At 45.4% G+C, this 13,880-nt stretch overlaps 1 protein-coding gene across 1 annotated transcript in view; it reads left to right on the top strand.

Annotated features, from left to right (window-relative positions):
- Window positions 1-13,880, top strand: part of SLC1A1 (solute carrier family 1 member 1) — a 385,327-nt gene that overhangs the window by 255,682 nt on the left and 115,765 nt on the right. Inside the window, exon 3 of the mRNA XM_078675713.1 lies at window positions 12,612-12,704. Within this exon, the coding sequence (XP_078531839.1) occupies window positions 12,612-12,704 (93 nt within the window). The remainder of the gene's footprint in view (window positions 1-12,611; window positions 12,705-13,880) is intronic.

Genomic DNA, 13,880 nt, shown 5'->3' with positions numbered 1-13,880 from the left:
AGTTTTGATTACATACCTCGAACCTCAGTCTGACACTGATTTACCATGTGTTGTCCAGCTGATGATTTCCAGGTGCTTCCTCAACTATGTTTCTCTTTATGTTCAGGTGGAGGGTGTTATGCTCACTGTCCTCTCCACATTAGTCTGCTGTTTTAAATCTTGTACCACCAGTCTTCCACTGTTAGTAAGAAACAAACAATTACTATATCTGTGCCACATATTTTTATAGATTGGGATTTGATGGTTTGTATTATCATATGATTTTTTTTATAATTCTTTGTATTTAATTTTTCAGAAACATTAACTAGTCTGAAATAATATATGTATTTTGAGCGAAGCTCAATCCTTCACTTGCACAGAAGGATTTTAGGTATTTTCATTTCGCATCATTTATTTCAAAGTTGTAGCACAGGCAGGGGATGCATAGTACATTTGTCTGTGCAAGTGTTGACACATAGTCATTTCCCCATTCTCCCATCTTGGTATTGAAGTAAGCACAAACCATGATAAAAGGTGTTGGCGCTGCTAGTTTCTTCATGGCTTTTACCAAGGCACCAGCCTCCTTTCTTGTCTGCTTTACTTATGCATTTATTTTCCTCTGTTCCATAGTTTGGGGCTGATTACGATGGCAGACGTACCACCACAACATGCCATTGGTAGCAGTCCGACTGCCGATAGCCCTTCAGCCTGTCAGCTTTAGGATGCTGGTGGTTGGAGTCCACCCCGCCACCTCTGCCGGCATCTCAGATCCCAACGTGGTGGTGGTCTGCGTCGCAGCTTGAATGGTGGCGGTGCTGAGCCAGGCACCACCATCGAGATTTGGATATCCTTTTCTGACAGCCTTTACAGGGTGGGAACACTGCCATGAAAAGGTTGTCGGAAAGTGATATGGTGGGGCCCCAAACAGGGTCCTTGGCACCATAGGCCACTGAGAAGTGGCTATGGGGGCAAATGTAGTGCCCCCACTCACCTCCATGCACCATATGCCATGCACTGCATGGTACATGGCACTCAGTGAATGGACCTGCTGGTGGTACTGCAAGGCGGAGGCATGTGCTGCAACCATTTCCATTGGTCACGACATGCCACCGCAGCAGCCCCGACAGCTTTGTGACCGCCAGCCCAGTGGTCACATAGAAATTCAGCAGTCGGAATGCTGCCTGCTTGTCGACGGTTTCCTGACCGCCGCAATAGTGGTAGGTGGTCCAACCAACCACCATCGTAGTCAGCCACTTGGTTTAAATGCAGTTGTCAACCCTGAAGGCCTCCGCTGTTTCATGTGGCGTTCTTCAGTGTGGTGCATTTTGTATGATTTATGGTTGTATCTGCCATGATACTGCAGACCATGTTTCTTGTAGGACCAGAATTTCACGTTTCATCGGAAATTACATCTTGTGTTTCAACATGAAAAATATGACTCAGACTGTCACTCATCTGGTAGCTCTTGATGAGATTCTTTATGACCATCAACTTTCAGGACCAAAGGTTACTTATATTTGCAGTCCATATTACCAGTTTTAATTCTTGCAGTTTGGTCCAAAGACTTCTCATGATGTTCTAGAACCATTAATGCAGTTTTTACATGCCGTGGGAGTTTAAGATCACCAATAACTTTGTATTTGGCTAGACCATGCTGTGTATTCAGGGCCCCTGCAATTATTCGGTAGAGGGGCACCAAATTATGTGGCAGGGTTGACTCAAGTATGCCAGAAGAAAAGATCAATTATGCAGTATAATGCGGCACATTTTTTGTTATCATTTCTACACATGGTATTAGTGTGTGGGCAAATATTTAATCTCTTTAATAACAGTTTAGACCCAAATACAGAATAAGATATTGAAAGATGACCAGTAAACCTTTGTGAAGGACCCCCCTCTGTGTGTGAATGCATGTTGCAATGTTTTACTAACTTTTGATGTGTTTGAGCTTGAAACAAAATGTATTTTTGCTCAAATCTGCAGATTATGCAGACGATGATGGATTATGTGGCAAATACAAAATTACGTGGAAAATCCACAGCCACAGAATCACATAATTCCAGTGGCTCTGTCCATATTAATAAAAGGCCATATCAGAGACTTGAACTGTATACATGCTGTTACGAACACATGAATGGGTAATCAACCTCCGGAAGTCTCATCCAGAACCAAGTTCAAGTTCGTTCAGAAATTTGTATAGCGCACTACTCACCCAGAGGGTCTCAAGGCGCTTGAAGGAGGGGGGTGCATTATTTATCGAATATCCAAGTTTTTAGTAGCTTTCTGAAGGCGAGGTGGTTCTGTGTAAGGCGGAGGTGGGTGGGGAGAGAATTCCAGGTTTTGGCCGCTAAGTAGGAGAAGGATCTTCCCCCCATGGTGGATTTATGGATGTGTGGGATAGTGGCGAGGGCTTGATTGGATAATCGTAGTTGGCGGGAGGGGCTGTAGAAGGACAGTCGTGTGTTGAGGCATTCGGGTCCTAGGTCGTAGAGGGCATTGTGTGCGTGGGTGAGGAGGCGGAACGTTATTCTCTTGTTGACGGGGAGCCAATGGAGGTCTTTTAGGTGGTTAGAGATGTGAGCTTGCCGAGGGATGTCCAATATGAGTCTGGCTGAGGCGTTTTGGATTCGTTGGAGTTTTGTCTGTAGTTTGGCTGTCGTTCCGGCTTAGAGGGTGTTTCCGTAGTCCAGTCGGCTTGTGACCAGTGCGTGGGTGACCGTCTTTCTTGTTTCGGTGGGGATCCAACGGAAGATTTTTTTGAGCATGCGGAGGATGTTGAAACAGGATGATGAGACGGCGTTGGCTTGTCTGGTCATCGAGAGGGAGGAGTCTAGGATGAAGCCAAGGTTACGTGCGTGATCTGTAGGTCTGGGTGCAGTTCCCAGGGCCGGTGGCCACCAAGAGTCGTCCCAGGCAGAGGGGGAAGATCCTAAGATGAGGACTTCCGTTTTATCCGAGTTTAGTTTTAGACGGCTGTTCTTCATCCACTCGGCTACGTCTTTCATCCCTTCGTGTAGGTTGTTTTTGGCGGTGTTTGGGTCTTTGGTGAGGGATAGGATCAGTTGAGTGTCATCTGCGTAGGAGATAATGTTGAGGTTGTGTTGGCGCGCGATGGATGCGAGGGGACTCATGTATACGTTGAAGAGGGTGGGACTGAGTGAAGATCCTTGTGGTACGCCGCAGATGACTTCAGTGGCCTCTGATTTAAAAGGGGGGAGGCGGACTTTCTGTGTTCTTCCGGAGAGGAACGAGATGATCCAGTCCAATGCTTTCCCTTGTATTCCGATGTTGCTGAGGCGTTGTATGAGGGTGCTATGATAGACTGTGTCGAAGGCTGCGGAGAGGTCGAGTAGGATGAGGGCAACTGTTTCTCCGTTGTCCAGAAGTGTTCGAATGTCGTCTGTTGCTGCGATGAGGGCCGTTTCGGTGCTGTGTTTGCCTCGGAAGCCGGACTGTGAGGGGTCAAGGGATTTGTTGGATTCAAGGAAGGTGGCGAGCTGCTTATTGACGGCTTTCTCAATAACTTTGGCAGGGAATGGGAGGAGCGAGATGGGGCGGTAGTTCTTAAGTTCAGTGGGATCTGCTGTGGGTTTTTTCAGAAGGGCGTTGAGTTCGGCATGTTTCCAGCTGTTCGGGAAGGTAGCGGAGTTGAAGGAACAGTTGATGACATCGCGGAGATGGGGTGCGATGATGGAGTCTGCTTTGTTGAAAATGTGGTGGGGACATGGGTCGGTTGGCGAACCTGAGTGGATGGAGTTCATCAGGCGGATGGTGTCTTCTGTGGTGATCGGGTTCCAGGCTCCAAGGTTGTTGGAGTGCGGTTTTGGTTCGGAAGTGGGTGGAGTGGGCAGGTGTTCGGACTGGTTTTCAAAACTGTTATGTATGTCGGCGATTTTGTTGTAGAAGAATGAGGATAGAGAGTCACAGAGATCTTGGGAGGGAGTGATGTCGTTGGTGCCGGCGGTGGGGTTGGTAAATTCTTTGACGATGTTGAATAGTTCCTTGCTGTTTTGGGCGTTGTTGTCAAGTCGATCCTTGAATGCTGATTTCTTGGTGGATCGGATCAGTTGATGGTGTTTGCGGGTGGCGTTCTTGAAGGTGGCAAGGTTGTCAGTGGTAGGGTTTTTTCTCCAGGCTTTCTCGAGCGTCCGACAGATCTTCTTGGATTTCTTAAGGTCCTCGTTGAACCAGGGGGCTTTTTTGCTACTTTGCTTGAAAAAATGGTTCTTCAAGGGTGCTAGTTCATCGGCGCTGTGGGTGATCCATTGTGTGAGGTTGGTGGCTACTTGGTTTGGGTCCGATGAATTGGCAGGGGGGTTTTGTTGAAGCGACGTGAAGAGCTGGTCGGTGGTGATTTTGTTCCAATTTCTTCGAGGAATAGGAAGTGGGGCGTTGTGGGTCGTGGTCTTTTTGTAGTTGAAGTGAACGCAGATGTGGTCCATCCAATGGAGGGCTGTGGTGTGGTCGAAGGAGATGTGCTTGCTGGAGGTGAAGATGGGGTCGATCGTGTGTCCGGCAAGGTGGGTGGGGGTGTTAACAAGTTGTTTTTGCGGGTGGCGTTCTTGAAGGTGGCAAGGTTGTCAGTGGTAGGGTTTTTTCTCCAGGCTTTCTCGAGCGTCCGACAGATCTTCTTGGATTTCTTAAGGTCCTCGTTGAACCAGGGGGCTTTTTTGCTACTTTGCTTGAAAAAATGGTTCTTCAAGGGTGCTAGTTCATCGGCGCTGTGGGTGATCCATTGTGTGAGGTTGGTGGCTACTTGGTTTGGGTCCGATGAATTGGCAGGGGGGTTTTGTTGAAGCGATGTGAAGAGCTGGTCGGTGGTGATTTTGTTCCAATTTCTTCGAGGAATAGGAAGTGGGGCGTTGTGGGTCGTGGTCTTTTTGTAGTTGAAGTGAACGCAGATGTGGTCCATCCAATGGAGGGCTGTGGTGTGGTCGAAGGAGATGTGCTTGCTGGAGGTGAAGATGGGGTCGATCGTGTGTCCGGCAAGGTGGGTGGGGGTGTTAACAAGTTGTTTGAGTCCGAGATTGTTCAGGTTGTCCAGAAGGGAGGTGGTGTTGCTGTCGTCTTTCTTTTCCAAATGGAAGTTGAGGTCTCCCAGTAGAATGTAGTTTTCGGAGGTGAGGGCATGTGGGCTGATGAAGTCAGTGATGTCTTCACTGAATTGTGTGCGGGGTCCTGGTGGTCTGTAGATGAGGGTGCCTCTGAGTGTGGTCTTAGGGTTGGTGTGGATCTGGAAGTGAAGGTGTTCGGCGTTAGCGAGGTTATCGTCGGAACTGGTCGTGATGCGGATGGTGTTCTTATGAATGATGGCGATGCCTCCTCCTGTTTGGTTGATGCAATCTTTTCGGATGATATTGTATCCGTCCGGGATGGCTATGGCTATGTCGGGTGCTGATGAGGCGTTCATCCAGGTTTCTGTAAGGAAGGCGACGTCCGGTGAAGTGGTGTCGAGTAGGTTCCAGAGTTCAATTGAGTGTCTGTGGACCGAGCGGGTGTTCAACAAGATGCACTTAAGGTGGTTAGTGTCGGAGTTCTGTTTGGAGATTGTGGATTTGGTGTGGGTTCTGGTGCAATCGAACTTGCAGGAGTGGCAGGTGAAGGGTCCATGGGTGTGTCCTGGGGCAGCTTGGAAGCATAGTGGTGTGCGACCGGGGTTGAGGACTGAGAGGGTTGCGGCGTCATATGTTATGCGGGCGGAGTGGGTAATGTGGGGGCCAGGGGGTCTGGCGCTGGGTGCGGTCCAGGCGCGGACGGGCGTAGACGGGCGTAGACGGGCTTACCTTTGGCGCGCCTTCGGCGCGCATAGGGCGCGACCGCTGCGCATGAACGCTGCGCGCAAAAGCATCTGTCATTTGTGGATAGTGGAGGAGGAGGGGCGAGGGAGGATCAGCTGGGAGGCGGTAGCGGGGTGGAGAGGACGGACTCCGAGGCACAACAACAACAAAATGGCTGCAGAAGCGAAACCGGGACCGGTTGGGGCCAACAACAGTAATAACTTCGTGGGCAGAGGCACTATCACAATTAGTCAGGAAATAATTATAAGCTAACAGTTAATGCGAACGCTAGGCGAAGCGGGTAATATATGCAGTGGCAGTATAACTTGATGAGGCAATGCGAGCAATGCAGGCGCCAGTATTATTCAATGCAAAACGAGCAGCACAACGATACCAAATGCAGGCAGCAGGCAACAGTACAGTCGTAGTCAGTGGAGCAATGCAAGCAGCACAAAGATAGCAGCAAGGGCCATGGGCCGTGGGGAGCAACCGCTTCTGACGGAGTCAGGACGGTCACAGCGTTTTCCAGGACGGGGCGAGCCTAGTGAGTCAGACCAACACAAGTGATGAGTTCTTAGAGACAGTCTTCAATAAAGTCCAAGGAAGAGTGTTCCTTCCTGATCAGAGAGCGTTCAAGCTCCAAATTGTCTGAGATAGTCACTAGCAATGAATTCTTCTTCACAATGGTGACTTCATGTCTACAGAGACACTGTTCCTGTGCTCAGAAACTGCTTGTCTGTCATGCCCTCCATCGTTGGTCCACAGATTCAAAAAAATTTGACTGCCTTGTTCCAATATCGTGTCAACTTGTGACATCACTGACATGGTGGTTGGAAATATCAAATTTCTATCTATAGACCACACTGGAACCTACGTTTCTTTTGATGCTTACCATCAAAGCCAGAAGTAAGAGCCAGAACCTGAATCAGGAAATGAAAAGTGTACACAACCGCAGGTCTGGGGTTGAGGCAAATCGGCCACTCAGTGGATAGAGTTGTCTGCAATATATCATCTCAAATTCACACTTAGAGCCTGATTACGAGTTTGGCAGTCCGTTGGACTGCCAAACTCGTGCTGAAGTTGCGGTGGCGGTCGGGGAATGCTGCACTAGCGGTCCGACTGGCATATTACAAGTACAGCAGTCAGAGTGCTTTGGGGCCACCACAACCGCCAGGGATCCACAATCCCTGGCGTTGGAGCGGTGGTATGGGAAAGCAATATGCATGGCGGTGCCATTGTGACATATTACAGTGGCATATTACGAGTGTCCCCACCACCAGCCTTTCCTTTGAGGTAAGCCCACCATGAAAAGGATGGCTGTAAGGAAACAAAGGGGGCCCTACAGGGCCACCTGTTGCCCCTGTGCATGGGACATGACACATGTTGTGCCCCCCTGTGTGCATGCACCCCTGTTCCTGCACGGAATGGACTGCACAGTCAATGCTGTGCAGGAACTGCCTTTGATGCTTTCATTGCGGTGCCTTTCTTATAGACATCGTTGTGGGACCCCCAAACCGCCCGCCCGCCAGACCACAAGAAAACTCATAATCTGGCGGGTGGTGGTCGGATTTAGCGATTTGGGAGCAGAGTGGTGGTGTGATGGCCCGCTCCCACTCCGCCAAAGTCGTACTCAGTCCCTTAGTCCTCACCTTCAGGCCTAATCCATCTCGCCCATAAGAAAGAACAGAGGGAGTACATACAACAGGTTACAGGTGGGCTTGGCACATCTTCAGTTACTGAGGAAAAATCTATGCCTTCTGTTATTGATGGTGTCATTCATTCTGGATTGGAGATTGGGGTGACTATCTCAGTCAATTTTTTCAATCACCACAAATGTTCGTACTGAAGAAGGAGATGTTCAGATTGATTTGTTATAGGTGGGTCACTCGTTGCTTGATCTTCATGTGTCCACCAGAGACCTATTCATTGCATGACACATTTACTGGAGTATGTACAATCCGGGTTCTCTAATTTCTCAGTTCATATGCAAAATCAGGAGTAATATGCCTTATGATGGAATGTCATGGCATCAATTAGCAGTGATGCCAGAATGGATCCTGCTGTCCCTGAGTTACTACAATATTCCAGCCAGACTCTGGTCGGCATTGGCTCCCGGCATAGAGTCCGAGAACACGGGCTTATCATCAAAGGTTTTTAACCTATCAGTCTAGGCATCATTCAGCCTTAAGGTCTTATGGAAGACAATGGAATTTCATTTCTAGCTGGCATACCTCTAAGAGATTTCAGGTTCTTTAATGTGTAAAATGTCTGCAGTTTGTGCATGGCTTGGCCGCTCATGCTTCCAAAGAACAATTGGGAAGGGCAATTGAGATGTTTTCAGGAGTGAAACATTGCTCTACCCGCATTGGTAAAAGTATTCTGCCATGCAACACTTTGGTTTATTCTTACAGGTAGGATTTGTCCCTTGAGTTTTAGCCTTTAGAACGGCATCTCTTTGAAACCTTATAGGTGGTCCTTTTCTTTGTTTCAAGACCTTGTATCTGGTGGCAATTAATTCAACTCACCTTTGGCAAGCTACAGGCTCAGCTATGATCAAAACATTATTTTATCTTTGTGCCAGATGCTTTGTTGCTCTTTATTTTTCTGGTTTTAATTTCTTAACATGTGGTCAGATTTTACCTCTATGATGAGGCATTCCTGTGGCCCTTTCTTCATCCTTGACAACATCTCTAGCCTCTTAAATGCAGTGCTTGTGGCTTAAGCCTACATTATTTGTGCAGAACGTTGTCCATAGAAACAATGAGTTACTGCATGTGAGAAACTGTCATGCAGGTGTACCTATGGCATGGTATCCTCTACATCAGAATGCAGTGTGATATCCATGCTGGGCATTTCTGAACCAGCCTTTTCTAACCCGAGATTCACACTCCATTCTAAGCATTGGTACGGTGGGACAAACACAATGGACCTCAGTACTAGATGGCCAGAGTTTCCAATGGAGATACTGGAGGGCCAACATTAAGTTTACCAACTGGTATCTTCATTGGAACGTCCAGCCACTAATACCTGCTCTCACTTGGATATACCAGGTGCTTTTTCCAAGCAGTTTTTCTCCATTTTGGCAAAAAACTGCAGATTTTTCCACCAACTCTGGGAAGATGTCAAAATGACGGCTAGTGATGGGGGTGTTGAATTGTGGGCCAGGTGTGACAGGTACACTTGCCCTTGTCCGCGGGAAGCAGTATTGGCTCCCCCACATGCAAGGGACAAGTTGTGGAATGCTACTTGTCACCTCCCCTAGCCTCTGCAACCTATTTGAGATGCCTGGTGTCTCCAGGACTGGAGGTATTAGGTCTGGAGATTTCTGACCCAATAATTCTGTCCTCTGAAACATTCATAATTGTAAACTACATTATTTCACCTGGAGTTAGAGGGTATGCTCTTTCCTGATAAAGTAATGATCAGCACATTAGTAAGATATGGCATGTGGTGAAAATTAATTGACTTCCTTGTCCACTCTGTATAAGCATAATCTGCCAATAGATTAAAACCAACTGCATTTGTTCTGTAGAGGGTGAAAGAAAAGAATATGACCCCACCTAAATATTTTTTGAGTGTTGTTCTACCGTTACCATCTAAGTAGTAATGTTGTATGTATTTGGGTTGGAGTAATGTGGTATAAGTTTGGGTTGGAGTAAATGCAGATGAATGATAAAGGAATTTTTATGTGATATAAAGTGATTTCAAATTTAACGTTGTGAAATCAGTTGTAATTCTATACTATGATTCGTGATTGCATGTTTTTTTGCAAGATGTGTATGGTCGATATTTTTCCCTAGACAGTGCAAACGATTGGCCATTTTGGAATGGTTGCTGTACAAAATAAAATATAGACAAGCATTGGCATAGCCAATAGGTCTCGCCTTTGGGACCATATAAGTGTTTAGCCATGCAGCACATTATCCTGTCAATATTCCGGCCACACAATTTTATGTCCCAATAGTTTTTAAGCTTGGGAAGCTGTTGTTTGCATTTTTTTTTAAATAGCAAATAACAGGATGCTTTAAACATTGTGTTGTAAACTATGGCGCAAGGTGAAAATTTAATTTTGAGCTGCCAGGTATCCACACTTTTAAATAACCCTTTAAAACATGCCACAGCTATTTATTTTCCACTCTGTTGTAGTACAGCCTAGGGCTGGTGGTAGAGTGTTACCACAGAATTTGTTCTGTAGCCTCCTGCCTCCGTAGAAGTAGAAGTTCTGCATTACTGTCAGTACTCAGAAGCCCTGAAAACAAGCACTTCTCCTCCACTCTCCAGACGTCACAAACAAGATATAATGCTATTGTCTGGGAGTTTATCAACATTTGTGGTTTGAAACCTATTAAGTTATTAGTAATTAGAAGAGATTGAAAATATTGCCTTGCTTGCACATCCATGAGACCAAATTATATTACAGAGAATGCTGTTTTAAGAGCGTCTGTTAGTGAAAGAGATGAGATGAACACTGTAATTTTTAAATATAATTCTATGCAGATATAATGAAAAATACACGATGTCCAGTAGTAATACAGCCAACATTCCACCAAGTTAGGCAACTACAAAGAGATAAGGGAAAGGGCTGAACACATCCCAAAAATATTTAGCATGTGCTGTGCAGAGATAAATAAAAAATACACAATGTCTGGGAGTTTGACGGGATGTATGCGGGAGTAAGACACCAACATTCCACCATGTTATACAGCTGCGGGGAGATTTGATAAAGGTCTGAAGATATTCTAAAAACACTTTGCGGGTGCTTGCAGGTATAAATAAAAATGCATGATGTCCATAAGATCGATGGCGGGGGGCGCGGAGGGATGTATGCAGGAGTAATATGCTAACATTCCACCAAGTTATACAGCTGCAGGGAGATTAGATAAAGGTCTGAAGATTCTAAAAATACCTTGCGGGTGCTTGCAGGTATAAATAAAAATGCACGATGTCCAGGAGTTCGAAGGCGGGGGCGGAGGGATGTATGCAGGAGTAAGACGTTAACATTTCACCAAGTTCGACAGCTGCAGGGTTTACATAAAGTGCTGAAGACATAGCCAAAGCATTTTGTTGCTGTTGTGCAGGTCAGTTAAGCAAGTGTGTTTTTGCACCATACAGAGACAGCTAGCGTAAGAGTGCCTGTGAGTGCCTCGCTGATATATGTCCTGGTTTAAAAGAACAGACAGAGACTGCTGCTTTAAGAGCGCATGTTAGTGCCTCGGAAACATAGCTTATTTTATGCAGCTTACCTCAGCTGCTGGGGAGGTTTCCCCTTCCTCTCCTACAGACAATGAAATGGCTGTTAAATGTGTATGGCTCCCTCAAATTCACGTTATGTAAATGGCGACTGTGATGAGGCGCCATAGTGAATAAATAAAATAAAAAAACATGCAACCAGGCGCCGCGGTGAGCCACCCAAACTCAAAAAGTAGTGGTGACTGGAATGAGGCGCCAAAGTGAATAAATAAAATGAAAAAAAAACAAGAACAGACTGAGACTGCTGCTTTAAGAGCGCACATTAGTGCCTCATAAACATAGCTTATTTTATGAGACTTACCTCAGCTGCTAGGGAGGCTTCCCCTTCCTCTCCTACGGACACTGAAGTGGCTGGTAAATGTGTACAGCACCCTCATTTTCAAGGTATGTAAATTGCGACTGCAAAGAGGCGCCATAGTGAAAAATAAAAATAAAACAAGCCTGTGAGTGGTGCGCTTGCGCACGCTGCAAGGACTTTAAAGAATGCAGCTGGCACACTGTGTGCTACTGCTCGCTCCACTCACTCCCGAGACCCATAGGCCATGGGAGTGAACATTCACTGAAAAGGCGGGGCATATCTCCGCCTTTAGCCATTTGCGTTCTTTCATTTTGGAAAGCCACACGCAAAGGCCAATGGAATGTGTGGGAGGAGTCCGACCCACACGGAAAAGTCTCTTGGAAGTCTGGAGTGCTTCCAAGAGTCCCACTCCTAGAGCAGCGCATGTGCGCTGCGCTAGGCTCGACCTAAAAATCGAGGCGCATGCATGAAGACACATCTGCATGCTCATTTAAGGGTGGCCATCTTGGATTAGCTTTTTTCATAGTCCAACAAAAAGCAGTCACAGACAGCCCCTCATGCATGCGGGCATATGCAATTGTACACACAGGTTGTCAGTGTACAATACTTTTCTGTAAAACATGAAATATGTACGTGAGCGATGCACACATACCAAGACACACTGGTTGCCCAGTAGCAGTGTGTGAGTTGCTGCCGGGCTGCCATAAGTAAGTATATTACACATTTGAGTTCAGTCACATGAAGATGTCTTGGCTAAGGCCAGACCTAAGAAGAAATGCAAGCATGGACCAACAAGCCATGTCATTAAAGTGCATCAAGTGCTTTCTTTTCTGTGCAAATGATGGCATTGTGCTTTTGTCACTCATACAAAAGTAACCAATGGCTGAAGTATACTGGCACATTGGTACATTCTATGTGCTTTGGTAAGTGGAAGCAAAATGGAAATGGCACTACAGTAGACCAATGGAGTAGTAAGGTTGGTTCAAAAATATGTCAGCAGTTTCAGTACACTCAGTCTTCCATATAGAGTATTAATTCATGATACTCAGGCCCTGTTTCTGAACTAGGGACGTTCAAAGTGTTACATTTTGGAAATGGAATCAATGTCTGTCTGGCTGGTCACTTCTCCTAGATAGGGCCCCAAAACAGCCAAGCCAGCCTATGGCTTTCAGTAACACTTGTGGAACTCCTGGTCCAGTGAATTGAAAGCTGATTTGTGCATGCCATCATTGTGCGCTTTTTCTGACCTAGAAAGTTTCTTTTTTTCTGACCCAGCTGCAACACTAAGACTTATCTTCCTTTTTCAGGTGTGGCTGCTCTGGATTCCAGCGTTTCTGGCAAGATTGGTTTGCGAGCTGTTGTGTACTACTTCTGCACTACGGTGTTAGCTGTCGTTCTAGGTAACTAAAAATTCAGCTTCCATTACAATTTGCTAAACCTGTGAAACACAAACATAATGATTGATTTAGAATGTAATGAATATGCCTATTCATCTGTCTTTTGCGATTTATGGAAAACAGTTCGAAGTCAACAAACAAAACCACTTAGCCAAAGTGCAAACCAACTTTCACTTCATGATTATGATTTCAGAACTGTCAGCTTCTTCAAAGTTAGATTGCATCGTCATGAGAAATTGATCACCATCTATTACACCCTTACCTGTGTAATTTTATCATTATAAGCCATTAACCATAACTTCTATTTGACTAAGCATTCAAATGCTTCTATAGATTATCAAAAGTGATACATGATTGTGAAACAAAAACATTAGTGTGAGGGTTAGGCAGAGTGTCATAAAGGCACACAAGTGTGGCATCTTTGCACTGTACATTGTATAGCTTTAGGTTCATATCCTAGATCCTTCAATGTACTAATAAAGGGTAATAGGCTAAGGTGGTCATTACATCAGTGTATCACAAGTGCATAGCTGGGAAAGAGGGGGTTGATCTTGGTAATCAATGGTTTGGCTAAATTTAATCTTGTCCGGCTCCTCAAAGTTGTTACTAAAAGTAATTATTCAAGTTCCTCTGTGTACCTTTTATCTTATATAAGTTGCGGAACAAGAACTTACACATGCAAACAGCTTTGTGAGTCAGGCCCATTGTGTTTATTGTATGCACCTCTTGATGATATCTCATATTTTGAATTGTTTGCAAGTCTCTGCATATCAAATCTTCAGACGGCAAAAAAATTTTTTAGAGGCATTCATAAATGGACTACTAAAATCGTTGAATACTTTAGACCACAGGTCCTATCACCAAATGCTCAATGATCTAATATGATACACAGTAGGAATGAGGGCTGGGAGATATGATAGAGACATTCCAACTCATGAAATAAAGACAGTATTATTGAATGGGGAGTGAGCTCCTAAAATCGGTAGTTACAATATGAAATTATAGAGACAAAAAGCTGCAACAGAGAGTGATTTTCAAAAAATGTATTTATGTTTTTGTTACTATTTGATAATTTATAGGATGCCACATAATGCCTTGTGCCGCTGCAGGACATTTTCAACTAATGTATTTTTATATATGTAGCAATGTTATGTGCAAGAGACAGTGTACTATGGTCAT

The sequence above is a fragment of the Lissotriton helveticus genome, chromosome 2_1 (genome assembly GCF_964261635.1).
Source record: "Lissotriton helveticus chromosome 2_1, aLisHel1.1, whole genome shotgun sequence".
Classification (NCBI taxonomy): Eukaryota; Metazoa; Chordata; class Amphibia; order Caudata; family Salamandridae; genus Lissotriton; species Lissotriton helveticus.
This window is presented reverse-complemented; position numbering and strand designations above follow the sequence as displayed.